Source organism: Syzygium oleosum, unplaced genomic scaffold (assembly GCF_021117445.2).
Source record: "Syzygium oleosum isolate NSW1041296 unplaced genomic scaffold, Sole_v2.1 Sole_v2.19, whole genome shotgun sequence".
Lineage (NCBI taxonomy): Eukaryota > Viridiplantae > Streptophyta > Magnoliopsida > Myrtales > Myrtaceae > Syzygium > Syzygium oleosum.
The window spans coordinates 4,132,400-4,155,730 of record NW_026607503.1 but is presented as its reverse complement, the minus strand read 5'-3'; the positions used below and the strand labels follow the sequence as shown (position 1 = coordinate 4,155,730).

The window sequence follows — 23,331 nt, the reverse complement described above, 5'->3', positions numbered from 1 at the left end:
AAATAAAATATAACGAACCCGAACCGTAAGAAGGTAAACCACCCTTTGGTATTTTGATCACATTACGGTGTCTCTCGTTTAAAAGAACTTCTAGGCTTACCATTAAATGATCGGTAAACCCTCTTAATGATCGCGATGATGATGGTTCTCATGTTTTTATAAGGACTAATCGGATGATCAAAACATTATCATCTGCAAATAGAAATGACAGGCATAATGTTTTGCAATTTCAATGACCGACTAATTACATTTAGATGCAATCAAACACAGTAATTTTCATTGCTCCTCTCTCTTTCAAAGGAGGAAAGACAAATAAATAAAATGGGAAAGCCACACCAGAGAAGGGTGCTGTCCTTTTCCCCCTTCCCTAACATGGGATGCTTCTTATTCTCTCTGTGATGTAATGCATGTAGAAAACTGCACACAAGAAAGAAGAAAAAAGACCAAATTTTAATTGTTCATTTACTGCACTACCTCATTGGTCCAAGATGACTGATCCAAAGCCGATCTTTGGCACGAATTGGCCGGATGAGGATCGACCATTAGCGTTTTGTCATCGACGTTATCGACCAGAAAATCCCAGTTGATGAAGTAGTCGTCATCCCACATCTTGATGTGTTGGTTGCCACCGTCGCTATGATTACCAAATTCACCATAAGACCAGTCCAAGTCAGGAAACTGCAATTCTTGAAAGAAGTTGTTGCTGCTGCCGCCGTTGTTGTTGTACGAGGAAGAAGATGAAGAGGCCGAGGAAGAAGGAGGGCAAGCGACCAAAATGTCATTAGGGTCAATCAGAGGGACCTCGTCTGTGCAGAAACTGTTTATGTCCGTGACCTCGATTGTGTCGAGCATGCTTGCATTTGCCATGTAACTTGTTCTGTCTTCGTCTTCTTTGGCTTCGGTTATGACCGAATCGATGAAATCATCAGCTGACGGCGTTTTTGCGGCATCGGCTGAAATTGTTGAACAAGATTGCTCTTCCTTTTGCTGGTGCTGATTTTGCAGGCTCTGGGGCTGGTCAGATGGGTTTGAGACCAATGGCTTGTGGGTGACAGGGTCAATGCCCATCTTCTTGAGCTTTTTCTTGATGTGAGTGTTCCAATGGTTCTTAATCTCGTTGTCGGTTCTTCCGGGTAGGTGAGAGGCAATCTTCGACCACCTGCAATATGTCAAATCAAAGCAAGAAGCTTTTATAAAATTTGGCCCAATGTGTAGTTTAAATGAATCTAGAAACAGGGGAAGAAACATATTGTTCTGATAATTTTCCAGTTTCATATAAAATTGGGACAGATAGACAGGGTCTTCGAATTAGTCTCTCTTGCAATGTGCATGTGTATAGGTGTTACCGAGACTCAGTCTCGTAATGGGTAAAATAATCTGAAATTACATCTTCAGGAAAGACCAAATGGGGGATATAGAGTCTGAAGCGAAAGAATGAACAAGCAGAATTGGCCAGAGCAACTAGATTTTACATGCATAGCTTGAGAAAGTATTTACCTGTTGCCAAGTTGGGCATGGAGGTCAATGACCAGTTTCTCTTCCTGTTCAGATAAAAGCCCCCTTTTCAGGTCTGGCCTCAGATAATTCGTCCACCTGAGCCTGCAACTCTTCCCACACCTCAGTAATCCTGCCAATTTTTTCCATCACAACTTGTTCAGACACCGAGACAATCATACAAATAAAACATTACCAGGAAAATGTCTCTCTGGGGGTTTCTTGATGTCAATCGAATTCTCCAAGAAACCCATCACAGGAGCTTTCAGATGAATGTGAAGGGGGAGAAAGAGAGACTGCAGAGCAGATGGGGGTGTTGGGTTGTGACCTGCAAGTTTAGGAACAGCTCTCCAACAGCATTGGCCATGAGTGAGGATGAATTTGATGAGCTTCTCGTCCTCTTCAGTTGTCCACGGCCCTTTCTTCAACCCCACTTTCTCACAGCAAGGTTGCCTTCCCATTCTCAACACCCAACCAAAGCTTCAATTCTGGAGAAAAAGAAACAGAAAAGGAAAAGACAGAAGCACACAAGCTTTTGAGCTAAAACCAGCCAGAGACAATGTGACTTGGCCAACCCTGAGGAGGTATTTTGCAAGAGAAAAAACGAGAGAAGAGAAGATGAATGTGAGATGAGAAACCAGGTAAGCTAGAAATAATGTATCCCCACTTCCGTATATATATACACAGAATCATCTCCTTGTCCAACTAATGAACAGAACACGGCTGCTTCTTTATTTTATTGAAGGCGTGTTATGTCTGGCCCTTTTCTTTTGTTTATGTTTTCTGGAGGCAAGTCGGGCTCGGCTTATGACACGTGTGTTCGACTCTCATTTGGGGTTTTGCCTCGCGCATTTAACTAGTCCATAAGGTTAATGAGATAATTTACACCTCCAGATTAACCGACCTAGATCAGCTTCATAGTCTAAAAATAGTAATAATAATGATTAGGCTGCTAAGCGTGCCACACATGCCGGTGTTCCTTTGTGAAAGCGCCACTTCAACTCCTCCTCTCCCCTCCTTTTTTATCCTTTGCTTGAGTCGAAGGCGTGAGGTAAGTGTCTCCTTCAATTCATTTCAGAACTAAAAGTTTAGTTCCTCACCACTCGGCCTGCACAAAGTAAAAGTAACTCTCACTTCTCTCACATCTCAGCTTCAGCAGGACGAGAGAGGGAGAGAGAGAGAGAGAGAGAGAGAGAGGATGTGTATTCTAAAAGAGTTACTCAAAAAGATTTGTCAGTCACCCATGCTTTTACTGGAATTCTACACATGATGTGGGGTGGTTCCAACATTACGTAAAGACTTCACCCTTTGTTTAAGAAATTGTAGAAGAGTTATCAACATTGAGATAACGATGGGTTGTGGTCATTAAGAATTAAATATATATTCAAAGGGTTCCTTGCCTGATTAGATTTATCAAGTCTGGTTAGATTGAAGTACTTGAATCTCAGTGCCGTGCCGATCGAAACGAAGAGTAAAGTACATGTAGCTGTCTTGAATTGGCATATATTCAGGTTTAGCTTGCAAGGCTTTTGGCTGTTATACATGAGCTATCACCGTATGCCCGGGTTTACATTTTTTTCACTGTTTTGCTTTGCTTTTAGAGAACCCCATTGGTCTGATTATCTTACAGACAAATCTTTTCTTTTCCACCCCCAAAAAAACTGCGCTGTCAAGGAACAGACAGCATATGCTTCACAAATCGGCCTTCATAAGCATTCACAGACAAGTACTGTAGAGATAGAAAATCATATGCTTGAAAGAAAGGATTTACTAAATGTAGAAGGCATTGCCTTCGAAAGAGGTTTTTGTGCTCCCTGGTGATGTGAACCAGAGGACAATGAATGAAGCGGTGAGAATCACAGATGAGGCAGGTTTGATGCGCCTATTATCAAGTGCTGCTGAGAGTATCCCCAAGTCCAAAAGGCATCTGAGCAAACCATTCTTCTTCATTAAGTGGACATGAGTTTATGTGAGATTGTGAAAAATGCGGCGTTTCTGATGGGAGGAGACCTTGTGCATTCGAGTATGATGAGACGAGTACGGATACTTTGAATTTTAGGAGAGTAAATTGGCTAAGTCTGTTCTCTCAGGAACATCACATGTCGCCCGAGATTTGCAAATTATGCGCCATGATCTCCACAGGAATATAACGATGAGTCAAGCATTTGAGAACGATTTCAAAGTCTAGTGCGAATAAAAGCGCTAGAGGCATGTTGAGTTTGCTTTGACGATATAAAGTAGCCTTTGAAGATCAGTACGCATGAATGTCCAAAGAAAGATTGGAAAAGAGTAATTGATCTTTTTTGTGTGGGATTTAATTGGTGAGGCCTGCCTGTGAGCAAACAGAATTATCTTCACGTTTTGGATGGTTATAGCGCATGCATGCCCTTCGCGCCTTCGGGTATACTTCGATCGACCCATTGTAATCTTGTTCTCAATTTAACTTGTACAGAGACGTTTGTGTGTACCTCTTTCATTCATCTGACGTACTTGAGAGTTGTCAATCGCAGTAGTATCTCTTTGTATCCACACTGGAAGACTGCTACTTTTTTTTTTCTGTCATAAAGACTATTCTCGAGATCGAATGCGCAACCGTCGTGAGGTCTGGTTTCGACGACGTGTTGGCCAAAGAATCAGCCAAATCCGTTGTGCACGAGGAAAGGAAACTCTCACAAAACGGGTTAAAGCAAAGCGCGAGGAGTTGAAATTGAGAATTCGGACTCTCATACCAACTCGAACTTTGGGTTGGGTGCACAACCAGCTTACCCTGGAGTGTTGTGCAAAATATATCTCGTTGCTTAGTAACTAGATATAGTGGAATGAAAAGGTCGCCTAATAGTATTAACACCCGGTTACCCCTCGAATCAAACATCGACATGTTCAAGCATGTTGGAAACTCACAGTTATTGACGATATGTGACTAAATGAGCGACAACATGTCAACATGTCACGTGATATAATCGTTACATTAAAAGACGAGGAAGTTTTCAGACCCATGCTTTGATTCCGAATCTTATCAATGAAACTCAAAACCCCCTTAAATCTCGGTTGGAAGTCAAAAACCTTAGAGACGAAATAATATACGGATGGTTTTCATGTTATGTACCATTTTATTCATCTCTAGTTAATACTTCATGAATAGTACACGCATACCCACCGGGGTCTGACTACCCAAAACCAGGCAAAGGGCTACAATAGTCCAGTCAACCAGCTCATCAGATGAGCATGAAGCCAAGTATGACGAGTCAATTCTCAAAATTCCGTGCACAAATTTGGAACAGCCACTCCATTGGACTCATTGAAATTAGATCGTTGCGTGGAGAAGATGAATCACCATGTCGAAAATATATGTAATGTTTGTTAATTCTTGTGGTGTGTGAACTATATATATCGAGTACCTGTCAGCCTCATATGTAGAATTTATCAAGAAAATTCTCTTCATGACACTACTTCTGATGAACATGCACAAAATTAACATCAGATGATCATGTATGTCGGTTCAATCCCGGTCATAGCAACTATGGACATCAACGTTTTCCCTTGCTTCGGGGATTGTAAGAACAATAACAGCAATTTAAGACTCAATGAAATGTCTCTCATTAACCTCTGCGTTCCTAGTTTCGGTATATAATTTGGTCATCTGAGTTGCTTGTATCGAAGATGCCATTGGAGCTGATCGTGCCAAGCTCGGAACTAAAGTCTCCAGTTACGGACTGGCGCACCGGCTTCTTCCTCAAGCCACCGTGAGATTGGCAGCTAAACAACACTCTCTTCTTACACAATGTCTCTGCTTAAATGTTTCCCCCATAACCATTCCTATTGCAGAAGATAGTATCAGCTGCAGAGGATAAAGCATGCATGTAAAGGTCAAACCAGTTACTCTCAGGATCAGAAACCCTCCATGCGACAGATCTTTCTCCAAGTTCCACTTGCAGTTGTCGTGATTTTTATACAGAGAAAATGACTTTGACACTGGCCATCATTCAAATGTCTCCTCTCAACGCCGTTGACCACACAAGGCCTACCTTGTCGCACACTCCTACAAGTGATTCTCTCCTTCCTGGCCAACATAATGCCCCGAATCATACTCCAAATGAAAATTTCCATATGAATAATCAGCCACCGATAGTACACCTCTAATATGTCTTTTTCCATGCATCGTAAATATATGACACTCGCAATAAATTCTAAATCATATTTATGAGTTTGTGCAACTAGTAAATTGCTAGTCAGGTTACTAACGACGATAGTGACTTACAACCGTCAATGTAGTAGTAACTCATTAATTTTTTTTTAATGAATTTACAACTCATATTTGAATTTTAATGGTGTAAATAGCAAGCTACTGGCAACATTAATAATCTACTAGAAATTTATAGTGATAAAATAGTTATTTTTATTTATAAGATATACAACCGTTCACTGACATTGCTGGTAAAGTATGTATGCAATTTGTACTCTACAAACGAAAACCGTGTTCATTTGAATGACGGTTGACATGTTATTAACCAATAAACGTTGGCACACTCACAAACTCAAAATGATGTTATCAATCTACTAGGAATTTATAGTGGCAAAATAGTTTTTTTTCGTAAGTTAACCAATACTTACTAGTAAAGCATGTAAACAAATTCGTAATCTACTAATAGAAAATGCGCTCACTTGGAAATATGAACGATTGTTCTAATTTCCAAGGGTACTTCGACTTGGAAAATCGTTAGTATGTTACATCAATCGGAAAATCTAAACGATGTTAACAATCTACTAAAAAAATTTCCAATGGTAAAATAGTTATTTTATTCATAAGTTACAATCGTTAATCAATACAACTTGTAGCATATGCAAACAAGTCGTAGTCTACTAGTAGAGAAACACTCTCATTTGTAAAAATGACCTAACTATACGTAGTCTATAAGAGTATTTCAACCTAATAAATCGATTATTTTATTAGTATGTTACTGACAAATAAACATTGGTACTTGTACAATGGAAACAATGTTAATAATATAATAAAATCTATAGTGGTAACATAGTCATTTTGTTAGTAAGTTACTCAACTTCAAAGAAAAAACAATCAGTAAGACAACACACCAAAAAATGGTTTTAAAGAGTTTTTTTACCAGACTAAAGTCTCTAAAATAATAAAGAATTTCAAATTTATAAACTAACTTATTTAATTTCTGAACAGAAACAAAAATAATTGAAATTCGAGAAGTTTTATATTTCCTGAAACCTTCAATTTTTGTGTAATGATATCCTCTAATTCTCTTATGTATTGAATTTGGATCATCATTTGCATGTAACTCAATTTTCAGGGTTAATTTTGGATTGTCTAGCTCAACAATATTTTAGGGACTAAAATCCCAATTTTGAGAAAGATCGAGGACTCAACTACAAAAATCATTAATTATAGCTTCTCATATATATAGGAAAAACTGTCCAATCAGTCCTAAACCTATTGTACAGATGCCAATGTGGTCTTAGACTTTCCAACCTTGCCAATTTAGTATTACTTCTTTGCGCGAAATTCCAATGTAATCCTTCCGGTCAATTTTTGCTAGAAACCGCTGAAGTGGTGGCGTGCCACGTGGGATGGCTGTTATGCCGGCCACCTCGTCAGCTTACCCGACTCTTTTGCCTATCGAAAAGGGAAAAGACTTGCATTGCCAGGTTCGTATGGGATTCTTATTTATTCAAGGGAATCTTACCAGTGTGGATTCGTTTTGTATGGTGCCTATAGATTAATCACTCTTTGTCCTTTATACACACGCTCGTTTCGTCATGCAACGCGTACCGTAGAATTTCCACTCTCTCGTATTTTCTAACCATTCGAGTTGCTGATTCAAGGAAGGCCCTATCGACCAAGACTGTCCAAGCATGGACTTTGGGGATACAACTGTTTCGTACCTAAATTAGCACATGCGTATGGTATCTACACACGCACAATGAAAAAATAAATACTACCGAACACAATAATAATAATATTAATAATACTACCTCAATTGTTGTTGTTGACCAATGTATGCATTCGAAACTCGAGTGATGAGCATGTTTGAATTTCTCTCCATCTTCTCAATAAACTGACCAGCCGACTATTTGCATGCACGCTAGTGAAGGTCATCAATGCGAATAGACATGTCTCCAATAGGCAAAACCACCGATGGACTAAGCAGATAGGTGGGTACAGCCGGGATGATCGGCCTAATAGTAAAAGAGTCATCTGTTTCTTTCACGAGATAATGAGACCAATTCACGCCATAAGCGAATTTCTAACGTGCGTATGATGCGTTGCCTAATTATGCTGTTCCTTGTGCGAAAAGACTCTTCATAACTATAAACATCTCGGTAGATAGTCGGGGCTGTGGTGACGGGTTTTGCCGACCTCGGACCTTCGACTTGCAGGTGGTGCGAACTATGAAATAGTTACTTCTCAAACTAGTGTGGAATGATGACACTCAAAGAGGATCGCTAGCTGGTCGTTAGCTCTGTTTGTCCCTTCTGACCCTTTTGTAGATAAAAAAAGGGACTCATGTATGTAGTATGCTAAGATATAATACTAGTGTAATTTATTGAAAGTCTTTTTTGTACACTTGAAACAAAATTCTAAGAAAAAAATATATGTAATCTATAAACTTCTCATATGTTCAATAGATTCCGTGTATGTGCACGGGTTTAGTAAGTTAAGATAGCAGAAAAGAGTGCACGAGTGTTAAACACGGTTTCACATTATTTTTCTTAAGCTTATCCATGACCATGAGCTGTGTCCTCGGATGAGCATTGATTGTACTGAGAAGCACTCTCTGCAGAATAGATAAAATAGTTGGTGAATGGAAACCCAGAACGCTGTGAACTCTCGTCAAAATGGAGGGGAGGCTACTGGTCAGTACATGCAAGAGAAGCTTCTCATTTCACACTTACATCCTTGACATTCAATGTGATATTCCCAGGTTTTGACTGCAACTGGGGCTATAGTTTATTCATGCTTTTGCGCATGCACTGGGTTGAAGTAGGGCAACTTCAAACAGGATCAGAATTGTTCTTTGGCCCAAGTGCTAGGGCTCAGTTTCGGTTGGCTTAAGTTGAGCTCGCAACAAGCAAAAGCTGTCGGGCTATTTAGTGGCACGGCGAAGTTGGCTGAAGCAATCCATTGTGGAGTGAGCGCTCGCAGAACTCAGCACGCCGGTCACAAATTGATTAAGCAGATGCATAATACCTTTTGGCTCTTTTAGCCTTGCCCATTTTAACTTCTTCAGATTTGCCAAGCTGCCAATATGCAGAGGCATTTCTCTTCAGCTTCGAGTATCTATTACCTCGAGACTCTGTAGATCAATCGACTTCTCTATGCCTTCAGGCAATTCTGTACGACATTGACTGCCCCGTAGCATCGATGCCTCTAGGTGGTGCAATGCACAAATTGAGTTCGAAGGCCTTTCAATATTAGTATACGCAAGATTAAGACAGCGCAGAGTCTTCAGCTTTCCTACACAATCGGCTACTTTTAAGATAGTGTAATGACTTAGTGAGAGCACCCTCAAGTAACTTGATAGCAAGTCACCGAGCACTTTTTAGGACAAGTCGAACCTCGTGCATTCCGCTCCTACCTTTGACAATACGAAGCTTGTGCATCGCTTCACTTCCATGATAAGCCCTGAATCCATGTGCCACATCGATGTGCTTTAATACAAATGATGCATGACGAGTTACCGACGCAATATCTTCTTGGCCTTTCTACTCAAACTCCCCTGAGCTATAGCATGTCGAACCAGCAATCGAATTTGCCAGGTCATTTAAAAGATCATGCATTAAATAGACCAGATTTCTTGATACTCAAGACTGTCGAAGAAATGATTTGGACACTACAGCTCATTAAAAAAAAAGTCTTGGGCTATCTCCCAACTGTTCTTTCCCTTGATTTCTTCTGGTAAGCCCTCTGCCATCCACCAGAAGACCAACTCATCTCTTACAAACTCATAGTCCTAGGAAAAATTGCTCAGTAAGGAAAATATCTCGTGAAATGATAAGGGAGATGAGGATGCCTAAGCTTTAGAGTAGGAAGGACGTTGTTTCTTTCTCTGTTACGTGAAATGATAAGGAAATATCTTTTGTTGTTCAGTATAGCTTCTTCATTGAGGCCGACTTTAGTGCGCAACAGTATTGCTAAACGATTTCGCTGCCAATGGTAACCCTTTAGTTTTGTCGATTATTATCTTATTTATGACTTCAAGATTCGGGTGACTCTTGAATGTCTCTGAGTCCGGGACTCCGAGTTTCACACATTGAATCCTAATAGAAACGGGAATGACACGGTTGCGTGCGCGTGTATATATATATATTATAAAGTAGCAAGTTAGTTACGAAATCAAAGTTTCTAAAACCCATCACAGATGATATGTACCACTCTAAAGTCAATTAAACCCAACAACGATCAATATACACAATTCATACCCATGAGTGTCCAAAAATCCAACTACTGAAATCCGCATTGATATCGCTTTCGTCTTATTTGCCGCTAGCTGAAAAACCTGAAAAACATTGGGATGAAAGCGGTGAGCAACCACAACTCTATGAGTAGTGCATGCCTTTTCTAAGTAGATCGAGCACCCAATCTGCGTTTGTATGAGGTTAAAAACGAGTTTTATTTTTTCAACAAAGTTTTATCCATATCAAAAATACTCATTTTTGCAGTATTGCCAAATCAAAATATCAATGGTCTAGTCTATTGATTAATCTCAACAACTCACATACCAATGGTCTTTTGTATTAACTAATCTCATCAAATTACATGTTGATGGTCCATTCCATCAATAATCTAATGCTCAATATCTAACTATGGTCATGCTTAATGCATGTTACAAAGGTGATCAAGTTTCCACCTTTTGGCTAAGTCTTTACCTATATTTGTCGATGGTTCAGCCCAAAAGAACGTCCTGACAACAATATGCATACTCCCTCCCTCAATGGGTTTTGATCATAACAACATGAGCACAAACCTCATTCTCCAATAATCCCACAATCAAAACCATAATTCATCCCATAAATCAATTACACAAACCGAATCAAATCACCTTTCACAACTTAATTTATCAAATAGAATGCATTTCATAGAGCATTTCAAAAATCAATATATATGACCTTTCATAAACCATACTCAAAGTTAAGAGTTTTTTGTAATATTTCTTAACTCCGTTCATCAATCAAAAAATATATATCACAAGACATTTCTCACCCCATTTGAAAACTCATTTCATAAACCAGTAACATTTCAAAACGTTTTTCAGAAAACGTTTCTCAAATGCATTCACAAATAACTGAAAAGTAGTAAATGTCCGATCTAGATTTTATGTGACAAATATGCCCTTTCAGAACTCATTATATCAAATCTCTATTGCTTTCAAGACGCAAGTTTATAAATTCATAGAAAAGATAGCATACTCACTAGGAAAGCTAAAAACCGACTTAAGAAAGTTACTTGAGCCAACGCACTCGCATTCCGATCAATTAATTGAAGAATGATATCAAAATCAGAGTAAAACACTACTCTAACGACCAACTTGACAACTCCATGCTTAATCGTCAACTAATTGACTCCTACGCGCTAACGAAGAAACTCGTTTATAATGGACGTTCATATTTTCTGTTACGCATGTTGTCCGATACACGTAACTCACACGCGAAAGTTCATAATTTCATTTAAATCTCACAGCTCCACAACACCTTAAATTGTAATTTCCACAAAAATCACAGCCTAATAGCTCCTCAATCGAACTTCGAGTTTAATATTGACATAACTTTGAATTTGCTGTGCCATAACTCTGAAAATTACCCCGATTAGACAAATAATTGGCTTGAACACTTACCATGCGTTGCAATTCGGAGTTGATTCAGCTTGTCGAAATGTCCGAATTGACTATCCTTGAAACTTTTTCCCTTTTTCTCCTTCATGGACAAGCTCTCTTTGTTTTTCTTGTTTTCTCCGTGCATTATCTGACGAAGAAGAAGGGTAACGAGATGGGCTTGGGCTTAAGAGATATGGGCTGGGTTTATTAGGCCATTATAACACCGAGAGCATGATAAGCAAGTAAGGCCATGCACATATCCCTCGGGAGTTCCTTCAAATCATGTCCTGGATTGCCCGCTAGTAGAGGTGTCTAAATGGGTCTTAAACCCATATATGAACCATTTAAAAATAAATGGGTCATATATGGGTTATTTTAATTTTAAAGAGTCAACCTTAAATGGGTTTTAAATTTTAAAGCTTAAAGATAAATGGGTCTAAATGGATTGAGTTTGGAACCCATGTCCAACCCACCTACTAGATCCATCCACACACTCTCTCCCTCTTTACAAAAATGTTTAAAAAAAATCGAAATTTAATTATTTTTTTCTCTCTTTTTCTTTTATTTTTTCTTTTTTCTTTTCTTTTCTTTCTTTTTCTTTTTTTTTTTATTCCGGCCGGTGGTCGGCCATGGCGACCGGCCACCGGGGCGGGACGACCTCGCCGGAGGCCGGCGAAGCTCGAGCTCGCCGGCCTCGGGCGAGGCTCGAGCCTCGAGCGCCCGATTCCGACGACCTGGAGGCTCGCCCGATCCCGGCGAGGCTCCAGCCTCGCCGACCTGTGGCGAGGCTCCATCTTCGCCGACCTGTGGCTTTAAAAGGGTAGTCCACTCTCCGTAAGACTTGAAGCCAATTTAGATCCTTACCCTCATAAGACGAGTAGGGTTCGATTGATCGCAAAAACGTCCTTATCATTGCTAGTATATTGAAATCATTCGCAACACAAAGCGAACCTTGAGCCGTCATGGCAGCATCATTGTAGACACTGAGCCAAAGCCATCTTTCCAACAGCCCATCCCCACGATGGGAATTATTAATCTAAGTAGTATGATTGATGGCCAATGGTTAATTATCTTATAATCTAGTGTGCTTCTTTGTCCTTGCTGAAGAAACGAGGCCCGGTCAAGGATGTACAAGGCAATCTTTTGCTCATGTAGTATGAGAACCCCAACGCTCAATCCCAAGCCTCTAGTGGTGAACACTAGTCTAGAGGTTGGAGCCAGGTCCACCGAGGATCATTGAGGCCAAACCTGGGTCCATAGAGGCCGAGTCCAGAACCCCGGTACACACACTCGAGTCCACATAGGTTGGGCTCGGGACACCGGTGCCATGCCCAGGGCCTTGGCGTTTGGGCCCGGGTCTATAAAGGTCAAGGCCAAGACCCCAGTGTTAGTGCCTGAATCTCTAGTGCCTAGGCTTAGGTTCATTGAGGTCATGTTCAGGTCCATATAGGCTGGGCCCGAGATAATGGTGCACGTGCCTTGAGTACATTGAGGTCGGGCTTGGGTCCACAACGCTTGGGCCTCAATCCATGGAAGCCGTGCCCGAGTTCACAAAGACCAAGCTTGGGACTCCAAAGCCCATGTCCGAGTCTGAGTCCACCGAGGCCAAGCCCTGGACCCTAGTGCCCATGCTTGGGTCCCCTGTGCCTAAGCTTGGGTACATTGAGGCCAAGGCTCGGGATTCCGGTGCCCGTGCTCGGGATCAGGTCCTTGACGTTATGCCCGGTCCTTAATGCTCGTGCCCATGTCCCCACGCCTGGGACTAAGTTTATCGAGGCTGGCCTGAAACCTTAGTTGCAGTGCTAGGGTCCCCCAGCCTAGGGCCATGTCCATTGAGACCAAACTCAGGACCCTGGCACCCTTGCCTAGTTCCATTAAGACTGAGCTCGAGTTCGTCAAGATTTTGCCCAGGTCCATCGAGGCTAGGTCTAGGATCTTGGAGCCCTTGCCTCGATCCCCGAACCCAGGGAGGGGCGCCCTAGACTGGGTCCCCGGTGCCAGGCCTTGGTCCATCGAGGCTAGACTTAGGACCCTAATGATAATGCTCGGGTCCCCGATAGCTTATGTGCAAGTCACTAATGACCGAATAGTGTATATCTAATTAGGAAAATCTGATCAAACTTTTCTTACCAAACAATGGAAAAATATATGCTAATTCATTTTTAGGTTTCAATCAAATACCGAAAAATATTATCATTTTTCGCGAAACAAATAAAATTTTAAAAAAAATTAAAAAAGGAAAAGGCAGAAGCCTTAGGTGACCAACGAGCAATGCCACTGTTCACACTGCTGGCGACCGTTGCAATGGTGGTTGCTCAAGATTTCTCCCTCCCTCGTCTTCTGGCTCTGTCAAGGCTCGACCATCAAGAATGATGACTGTGAGACTATCGTGGTGGTGGTCCCTTCCCTTGACGAGTGATCCACCGCAACTGGGTATCCATTGACGACGTCGCCCGGTGACAATTGGTATTTGGATCTTGACGTGGATTCTCTCCTTTTGTTGCGGCGGCCTAATGTGACCCCACAGTGGTGGTCTCCGTCAAGTACGCTAGCCATTGTGGCTATGATGGTCTTGTTACCTGTTGTAAATTAAGTCGGATCACAACTCATCGTAGCGAAATTCTAATTGTCAGAATCGCGTAATATGCAACCTGTGTATTCTCTTTGCAAAAAAACACAAATAACACAACAAAAGAAGAATGATTCAGCATAAATTTTTACACGTGAAAAACCCAATATGGGAAAAATCACGGGACGCTAATCTAAAAACTACTCCACTCAATGGACACTCTAACAGTGTTTTTCTAACAATAAATCCTCACAACTGTCACAAAACACACCCTCACTTGATGAACTCTCATGATTTCTCGTATTTACACACATCGTTGAAGATTTTTGTGATGTCTCTGGAATATTTTCTTGCCTCCACCCAATCCCTTCTGTTTATAGTGGTAGATCTCCGCTCAAGTTAGGAATTCTCCCTAATTGATTGACAATCACCTCTCAATTAGAAATATCTCCGATTGACTGGAATTCCTCTAATTGGACAATCACTATAATTGATTCCATCATGATATTCTTTCTGAATAAAACTCCTTATTTAGATTTCTTCCTTTTCAGCGTCCTATCCTTCTTATTAGATATTCCTGATGAGCAATCATCGAGATATCTCAAATCGACTCCCAAACACGTCAGCTTGCTCCCGACATTACCACTGTGGGTGGCCCCCTTTCTTTTTTACCTTTTAAGTAATTTTTTATTAATCCTTCTTATTTGTAAAATACTCATTGTGATATCCGGTGTTTCACCAAATAAAAATAGACATAAAAGAAAATCCTTTCATATTCTCTCTTTGATCCTTATCTTAAGGACAATATTTTTGCGAAGGGTTAAAGAATTTTCCACTGGGACATAATAATATTGGCTGGTCGCAGGGAGAAACTGGTTGCAGAAAAATAGAGCTCTTGCACAACCTGGACAACGGTTATTAAGACAAAGTAGCAGCAGAAGACAACAGACGAAGCAAGCAAAGCAGCAGCGCAAGCTACTCCGCTGCATCGACAAGTATACCGTCGCTTCGTCGCTGGGTCGGCGAAGCTTCCTCCGATCTCTCTTTCTCTCGCTCGCTCGCTCGCTCTCCCTCCCCCCACCAAGATTGGGGCTTTCTTCGTCCTCACTTCAGTCTCCTGCGAAGATTACAGTGGTCGACCCACCCTTTGATCCAATTTCCAATTTGGAGGAGATGGGTCTCTGGGATTCTCTTCTCATCTGGCTCAGGAGGTAATTTTGGTCCCCCCTTCTTGCTCTTTCTTGTTCTGTTCCCGCCGATCTGCTTGCCAGAAACCTCTGTGTGCATTCCGCAGTGATGTTCTTGATTTGGTATAGAAGGATTCATAATATTTGTTCTCTCGTATGTCCTTGTGTATTGGTTGATGGGTCTTCGTACATGTCGGAGGGTAAATTTCAAGAGCTGCACTGTGCCCGGTTTTGTGCTCAAAATATCAACTTTTTATGGTGCCCTGGAATTGCTGTGACTTCATGTGCTGATTTTCTTGATGACCTTTGACCTTTGAGGTTGACGGCTCCGTGAGCTACTTCCAATCAATGGCTCGTTCATTTCTTGTTTTTCCTCCCTATATTTGGTAGTGTTTTTTTTTCATATTTCGTGCTTCTAGCATTAGTAACTGTCCTTGACCTACTTGCATATTGGTTTTTCTCTCTCCAATTGTAAGAGGTGATGCTGAGTATGGTTGAACGGCATAATGTGGAGTGGTCTATCCTTGAGTTAGAATTTGGTTCCCATCAAATTCAATAGTCAAGCAGTTGATGAGTTTGCAAACAGAGTTTAAGAAGCAAATTTAAATTTCAACTCCCCTGACACGAAATTGAACACTCGCGGAGGAAGATAAATTAAGCTTTATAAAAAAACTCCCCTGACACTACCCAACTCGACATTGCGCACTTAGGGTGGAAGCCGTAAGCAGTAAAACTGCCTCAGCTTATGCCCGTCAACTCTATTTTATACTGAATCTTTGCACACCTTGCTTGTTAAGTCAGCTCACCAGGTTTTAGGGTTGGCCGGACTTACATAGGCCAGAATTTTGGAAATTTGATGATGGAACACTCTTCTTTGTGGATGGGACATGATTATTGCATTATCTTCCTAGTAATTTACCATCTGCATCTTTTAATTATCTGAATAGTCCATCATTTTGTGATGCTTCTTCTCTAATGCCACATTTTTTGGAGTATCGGGATGAAAAACACTTCTATGATGAGGAGTATCTATTTACAGGATTCAGCAGGTGTTAGCCCTGCGTATAGTGTCAACAATTGATGATTGCAAAGATAGCTCTCATGCATTCATGTCGCAAAGTTAATTTTAAATGGTCGGATCTGAAAAATCTGGCTGCATTCCTCTTATCATGCAAATGCTTCAGAGAAAAGGAAAGGACACACCTTTCTCTTTATCATATATTGATTCCACTCAAAGATCAACATATTAACTTCTATATGCTGCATTTTTTGTACATTGCTGACTTTGTCCTGGCCATGGCAGCTTGTTTTTCAAACAAGAAATGGAACTTTCCCTCGTAGGTCTTCAGAATGCTGGAAAAACTTCTCTTGTAAATGCTATTGCTGTGAGTAGATGCAAACTCTTTATGCTATTTATGACAGTATTGGCGACATGTTCTTGACATTCTACTCTGATGTTTGACAGACAGGAGGCTACACTGAAGACATGATACCAACTGTCAGTGTTTGCTTTTGGAATTACTCTGAATTTGAGTACACTTTAATCTTTGGAGAAATTTCCTTAAGTACTTTGTTTTTGATGTTATATGCAGGTTGGTTTCAATATGCGAAAAGTTACAAAAGGAAATGTGACAATAAAACTTTGGGACCTTGGAGGGCAGCGGAGGTTTCGCACCATGTGGGAGCGTTACTGCCGCGGGGTCTCTGCAATCGTGTAATCTCTCCTTGCGAATTAACCTTTCAATTATTGTGCATCCTGGAATCTCGTGCAACAGTAACTTGGATATGCTGGAAATTGATTATTTATTTGCCTCCACACAAGTGTTTGATATTTATTAGGGAATTGAAATGGAATGTGTAGAGAACAGGATGGATGAAATCCTTGTGTGTACTGCATAATGGCCTAGAATCCACAGTTTTGTCAAAGCTTTGATGATCTGGGCCAAGTGTTTTCAACTTTTGCTGCTCGACTCTTTCAAGTTTTTTTCTGGGCTTGAGGACATGTTCAGGATCGTCTTGCTTGTTTAGAATTATGAAGGGGACATCTTAATTGGAATGTATCTGCTGACTTATCCAAGGACGGGTCTTCTTCTTCTATCCTTTTGACGGCAGGGGAATTGCCTTTACTGTTGTTTTGTTTGAATGAATGATGAATAATTTCATCCCATGAGAGACTCTGTTACTTGTGTTGTTAACATGTTGTGCTGGTTCTCTAAATGAGACTATATGGGGAACTAAGATTAGAACTTCATCATTAAGAAGTCGAATGCTGCGTGGATTTGCAAGTTAATCTTGTTCCTCTGTTCTAGTGGTAAATTAAATTTTTGGAGATAATGGACGACGTTGCACCATTGTGCTATTATCCATTCAATGAAATCTTTGGATTTTTACTGGTCGTTCAGCTGGATTCACTTTTCTGCATTATCTTTTGACATGTGCAAAGGCAGATATGTAGTCGATGCTGCTGATAGAGACAGCGTTCCTATAGCACGAAGTGAGCTGCATGAGCTCTTGATGAAGCCTTCCTTGAGTGGGATTCCTCTTCTGATGCTCGGGAACAAAATTGACAAGTCAGAAGCTCTTTCGAAGCAGGCATTGGTAGATCAACTGTGAGTTTGTAAAACCTTACCCAAATTGTTATGCACTCTTTTGCAATTAAAAAAAAAAAGTACTCCATTGCCTTGAACAATCGGAGGGTGGATTGTATCTTAGATTAAGTTCATGACTCGTTATTCGCAGAGGGCTTGAATCCATCCAAGACAGAGAGGTGTGCTGCTATATGATCTCATGCAAGGATTCCGTCAACATAGATGCTGTGATTGATTGGCTCATTAAGCACTCTAAAACTGCGAAGTGAGCAACTGTTTGGCCTGAACTTTTTTGGGTTCGATGGAAGAGTGGTTTTTGCTGAATGATTTGAGCTGAGAAGCAGAACCGCGAACAAAAACCTGTCTCTCTCCTCGCGGTGGCACGTGTACTCTTTTTGTTTCATTGGTGGTTATTTGTGTTCCCTAATAAGAGTTTCTGTACAGAATCTCAACTGTAGAAGCAAGATCTCCTTGTATTGTTTTCCGATATTTAAATCAACATAACGTGTAATGATATCTTCTCTTTGCTTCGACCGATCATAACCATACTCAGCTTTAGTTTGTTCACAGTAAGTTACAACTACTTATCGAGGATAAGAGCAAGTCGTTTTGTTTTGTGTCCCTCGTTTCGTCTGTTGTGGTACTTCTCTTTGTTGTGTTGCCAGATTGTATAAGTTTGCTTTTCAAATCTATCCCTAAAAAATACCAGAACTGATGCGAGCACTATGCCAGGACCTCGAAGGCAACAGTAGTTAGCATAGTATTTACTATTTAGTACATGGGAGATTGTATTTAGCATAGTTTGCCCCTGGGGAGATTGTACTGTCTTCAAGACAGAAAACTGTTCCATTGAAAATTTACATAGACAAGACCTTCTGCTTGTAAATAGAAAAGAATTGAAGGTCAGCAAAATATTGAAAGGTCAAAAAAAGAAGGGTTTGTTGCACTTCGACGCCAAGAAGGGTAAAATATACCAGTCATCCAAACTATAAACCCAACCTAAAAAATAATGAAGCAACCAATCGTTCATATTCCACAGCCCAAATGTTCCGATCGCAATTGCAAAGGTAACCGATGATCATTCATCAATTAGGAAGAAGGCGGCGCGCCCGACTCGACCGAGGTCTGATGTGAGTATGGCCCGTCACCCAAACCACTGTGCTCTTCTTGCTCTTGCGGCATGCTTGAACGGCAAATTTCCTCAATATTGTTCACGACCTGAGCCATCGGAGGGCGTTTATCCGGGTACTGATCAGTGCAATGCATCGCGAGCTGCAAGAGCCGGACCATGTCCTCCTCGACATCCTGGTACCTGAGGAGCTCGACGTCGAACACCTCAGCAGTCCACTCCTCCTTGACCACCGACTGGACCCACCTCGGGAGGTCCACCCCATCCTCGTTCAGCAGCGAATGCGTGGGCGCCTTGCCCGTCAGCAGCTCCAGTAGCAACACCCCGAAGCTGTACACATCGGCCTTCTGAGACACCTTGTGGGAGTCCGTCACCTCCGGCGCGCGATAGCCGTCAACACGGTTGGGAGGTGCGGTGAGGGTCGCGATGTGGTAAAGGCCAAAGTCGGACACCCGGGCCTCATAGGACTTGGTGAGGAGGACGTTGGATGACTTGATGTTGCCATGGGATGTCACGGCCTGGGAGTGGAGGTAGGCGATTCCGCAGGCCGCACCGAGGGCAATGCTGCACCGGGTGTCCCAATGAAGCGGAGTTCGGCCAACTAATGAGTTTCCTGCAAACATCATGCAAAGAAAGCGCATTGACAAGACGGATTGCAGAATCGCAAGTTAGGATCGAGGTATTCGTGGTCAATTATATTCCAACCAATTAATACTTTTTCCAGTGATATGGTGATACCTCATGCGACCCTGTTGATCCTCCTGGACTTGGGAAACACATACGTATGATGCACAGAGAACACTTATTTACATCAAGTGGACGATGCATCGCATGTTGTTCTTGAAATAGCAATGCTAGGGGTTGCACAATGTTTAATAACACCGGTACATTAAATGACAGTAATAACAAGTAACGCATTGTCTGATAGCTTCAGTTCAGTTCAGCATTGGGACTTGTTCCAGGCTTTGGTCAAAGCGAATATGCAGGAGAAGATATTAGCTATGTGGAGTCTAGATCTGTCCATGCAAGTCAACCTCCCCAACACCAAAAATTGCGGCAAAAAACTCGCATCCCAATGTACCTACGAGGTTCTCTATAAGAGCATAAGACAAGCTGCTAAAGTCCCGCAGGTAGCAGAAGATGGAGAATCCCCAACTTCAGTAATGTTCTAAATGCATGCAAAAAGGGAGCTCTACATCTCCAAGCATTAAAAGCTAATGTTACAGTCACTCCAAGTCCAGGGCTCAGGTAGATTAGGCCATGAATAATCATGTGCCAGAAGCCGAAAAGGCGAAAGTTCCTTGCACATTTCAAACCATTCTTCATCCTCAGCTTTTCGAGGTGCTCAAATTGCATCTTAGACTACACCAAAGGCTACATTACTCTCCTTTGAAAAGCGTTTTTCAATTGGGTATTTAAAAAAATGAGATTTTGTGAACCAATGTGGACATCTCTTATCATAGGTGACAGTGCCAAGTTCTTCTCAGGAATTTGATGAAACCCATGTAGGTTATGAACTCGGATGCACTTAGCATGTATGCAAAACCACGACAATGGAGACACGAAAGCAGATGACAACCATACAAACACATCGAAAGGCATCGACACAAGACACCACGACAAAACCAAACCAGACGACGGTTAGGAAAAGTGAAGAAGAGGAGAGCGAATGGATGCGCACCATGTAAAAGTGCGGACAAGCTTCCGGTGGGCAAGTAATCATAAACGAGAAGCTTCTCGTCCTTGTCGAAGTAATAGGCCCTCAGCCCCACGAGGTTCTCGTGCTCCACCGCCCCGATCTCCCTCATCCTCTCCCTGAACTCCGCCTCCCCCACGCTCGAGTCCTTCAGCCTCTTCACTGCCACCGTCATCCTCGTCTCCAGGGTCGCCTTGTACGTCGTCCCGAACGTCCCTCTCCCCAGTACCTCCGCCGACGCCTTCAGCAGGTCGTCCATGTCGAACGCCGCTGCCGACGTCCCCTTGCCGAAGAACACCAAGCTCTTGTTGCCGCTCTTGCCGCCACTGATGACAGCGGCGCCGCTTGCCTTGGACTCGCCGAGGCTCCTGGCTTCACGGGTCGGCGGGATTTCGGCCTCGGCCGACTTCGCCTCCACCAATTTGGGCTTCTCGCTGCCGCCATGGCTCTTGCGACGGCACAGGATGATCAGAACGAGGAGAATCAAGAAGAGCCCGATAACGGAGCCGATCACAATCCCGGCGATCGCTCCGCCGGATAGCTTGTTTCCGCTCCCGGTGGTGGCGTTGCAGGACTTGAGCGGCGGTCCACAGAGCAAGTTCCCCGCGAAGGCGGACTGGGGCATGGCCGAGAGCTTCGACGGGATCGGCCCGGTCAGCTGGTTGGACGAGACGTTGAACTCGTCGAGGGTCAGGCTCAGGTCCGGGATCGACCCGGAGAACCGGTTGTCGTCCAGGAAGAGGGTCTTGAGCCGGGTGAGGTTGCCGAACGCCGGGGGGATCTCGCCGGACAAGTTGTTGGAGGCGAGGTTGAGGCGGACGAGGTTCTGGAGGGCGAACAGGAAGGGAGGGAGCTCGCCGGAGAAGGAGTTGCCCTGGAGGTAGAGGTTCCGGAGCTGGGGGAGGGACGCGAGGTCGGCGGGGATGGGGCCGGACAGGGAGTTGAAGCGGAAGGAGATGGTCTGGAGCTGGGTGAGGTTGGCGATGGTGCCGGCGGGGAGGCCGCCGGAGAGTCCCCTCCCGGGGAACCGGAGCTCCACGACTTCCTTCTGGGCCCTGTCGCAGATGACGCCGTCCCAGGAGCAGGGCGGCCCGGTGAGGTTCCAGAGGAGGAGGCGGCCGCCCACGCCGGCGCGGAGGGCGACGAGGGCGGCCCGGTCGGAGGCGAGATCGGAGCGGGCGACGTTCAAGAAGCCGCAGCAGGAGAGCGCGAGCACCAGGAGTGCTGCGACAGCGGACATTCTTGGAATCAAAGCAGAGGGTCTCGCGCACCCTTTCGCGGGCCAAGAAGACCCAAAAACGAACACCATCGCCAGACAACGCCCCCGCCGCCGCCGACGACGACGAGGAGCAAGAACAAGAACAAGAACAAGATGGGTCTCCCTCTCTCTGCGTCAACGATCTTCTTCTTCTTCTTCTTGAACTCTGCACGCTCTGCGCAGCAAAGGGTCGTCGCTTCCTTCCTCTCCGCACCTTAAAAAATCCCTCCTCTGCACACGTTTTGCCCTTCCACCTCTGCAGCGAAAGAAAGGGTGAACGAGACTCGCGGTTCAAATCAAAACACGACCTTCACCTTGACTTGACCTTCACCTTCGTCTTCACGCATGTACCCTCTCATTAAATTCCTTGCACGTTTTTGCTCTTCCTCTCCTTGATCTCGTGATCCTACTTAATCCGGTAAGCACTTTAATGTTTCGCAACATCATCGACCGCGGGCCCGTTTCGAAACCCTTATCGTCGCCCCGACGGCCGGTCGAAACTTACGGATTTGACATTTTAATATGGCGCCGCGGAGTTAAAAAAGGGGGCGAAGAACCTTCCAAATGGAATCTGATCTGGTGGTGTTCAGTGCAGACTTTGGAGACTTGCGAGTTCTATTATGTTGATTTAATTGGGGAGGGGGAAAATCTGCAAGCTGGATCACTTTCATTGCCCCCATTAATTAATTAGGGATCATGCTAGTTCGATTAAGGAGCTAATCCTTCTTCTTCTCTTTTTAAATTATGCACAGGTGTGACTTAGTGTGTGCAGCTTCCGTCTCGGCACCCATTGCTTTCCCACCGAATATAACTTTGATATCCAGCAAAATTCACGTTCGCTCTCGCAAGATAAGATAAGCGCTTGAAAAGATGTAAAACTTATCACAAAAGTATAATTGAATCATAAAACTTTTAAAAAGTGTGAATAAATCCTAAAACTTATCACGAAAATATAATCGAGTCACAAAACTTTCAAAAAATATATGCAAGTCTTAAAATTTATCAAATTGGTCCGATCAAGTCCTTCTGTTGATTACATATTTTGAAATTTTTAGGACTCGATTATACTATCATGATAAAATTTAGGACTTGATTGCACTTTTTTTTTAAAGTAATAAGACTTCGTTGCACTTTTTTTGACAAGTTTTAAGACTTTCGGTACACTTATCCCTTCACGTGTTGCCCATGATGACATCGTATAGTTAACGGAGAGAAGCATATCTTTACTTTAAGAGTGTGTAAATATGGCGTATTCGAAAAGACGAACATGCTTACGACTACATTAGGGAAAATCCCACCACAAAATCCTAAACAGTTTCTCATGATGCATCAATATCCCAAACTTTATTTGTCCTACTAATACCCTCAAATATGTATCAGTGACCCCAAAAGTACCATCCGTCACATAATATGACTTGAATTCATGCAGTGATCGAGAAAAACGAACCGGCTTACAACTATAATAGTGAAAGTTCCATAAAAAGTTCCAAACTTTTTATCGTGGGATACCAATATGCCGTGTATTATTTTTTCTTATTAATATCTCGGAATACGTATCCACAACCTCAAGTATG

General features: G+C 42.7%; 3 protein-coding genes across 3 annotated transcripts; 1 reads left to right on the top strand and 2 right to left on the bottom strand.

Moving 5' to 3' along the window:
* Window positions 1-205: 205 nt before the first annotated feature.
* On the bottom strand, window positions 206-2,297 carry LOC115673999 (transcription factor MYB20-like). Its single transcript, XM_030596285.2, has 3 exons — window positions 1,823-2,297; window positions 1,498-1,627; window positions 206-1,159 (listed from the first exon to the last, which is right to left on the bottom strand). Exons 1-3 carry the CDS (start codon window positions 1,953-1,955, stop codon window positions 463-465), a joined length of 960 nt encoding a protein of 319 aa, XP_030452145.1. The 5' UTR covers window positions 1,956-2,297; the 3' UTR covers window positions 206-462.
* Window positions 2,298-14,729: 12,432 nt separating this feature from the next.
* Window positions 14,730-18,207, top strand: LOC115674000 (ADP-ribosylation factor-like protein 8c). The gene is made up of 6 exons (XM_030596286.2): window positions 14,730-15,110; window positions 16,390-16,471; window positions 16,552-16,584; window positions 16,679-16,800; window positions 17,534-17,695; window positions 17,826-18,207. The coding sequence occupies exons 1-6, from the start codon at window positions 15,073-15,075 to the stop codon at window positions 17,941-17,943; spliced, it is 555 nt and encodes a 184-aa protein (XP_030452146.1). The 5' UTR covers window positions 14,730-15,072; the 3' UTR covers window positions 17,944-18,207.
* A 282-nt stretch (window positions 18,208-18,489) lies between these two features.
* On the bottom strand, window positions 18,490-22,259 carry LOC115673998 (probable inactive receptor kinase At5g16590). Its single transcript, XM_030596284.2, has 2 exons — window positions 20,485-22,259; window positions 18,490-19,416 (listed from the first exon to the last, which is right to left on the bottom strand). Exons 1-2 carry the CDS (start codon window positions 21,806-21,808, stop codon window positions 18,764-18,766), a joined length of 1,977 nt encoding a protein of 658 aa, XP_030452144.1. The 5' UTR covers window positions 21,809-22,259; the 3' UTR covers window positions 18,490-18,763.
* Window positions 22,260-23,331: the final 1,072 nt, after the last annotated feature.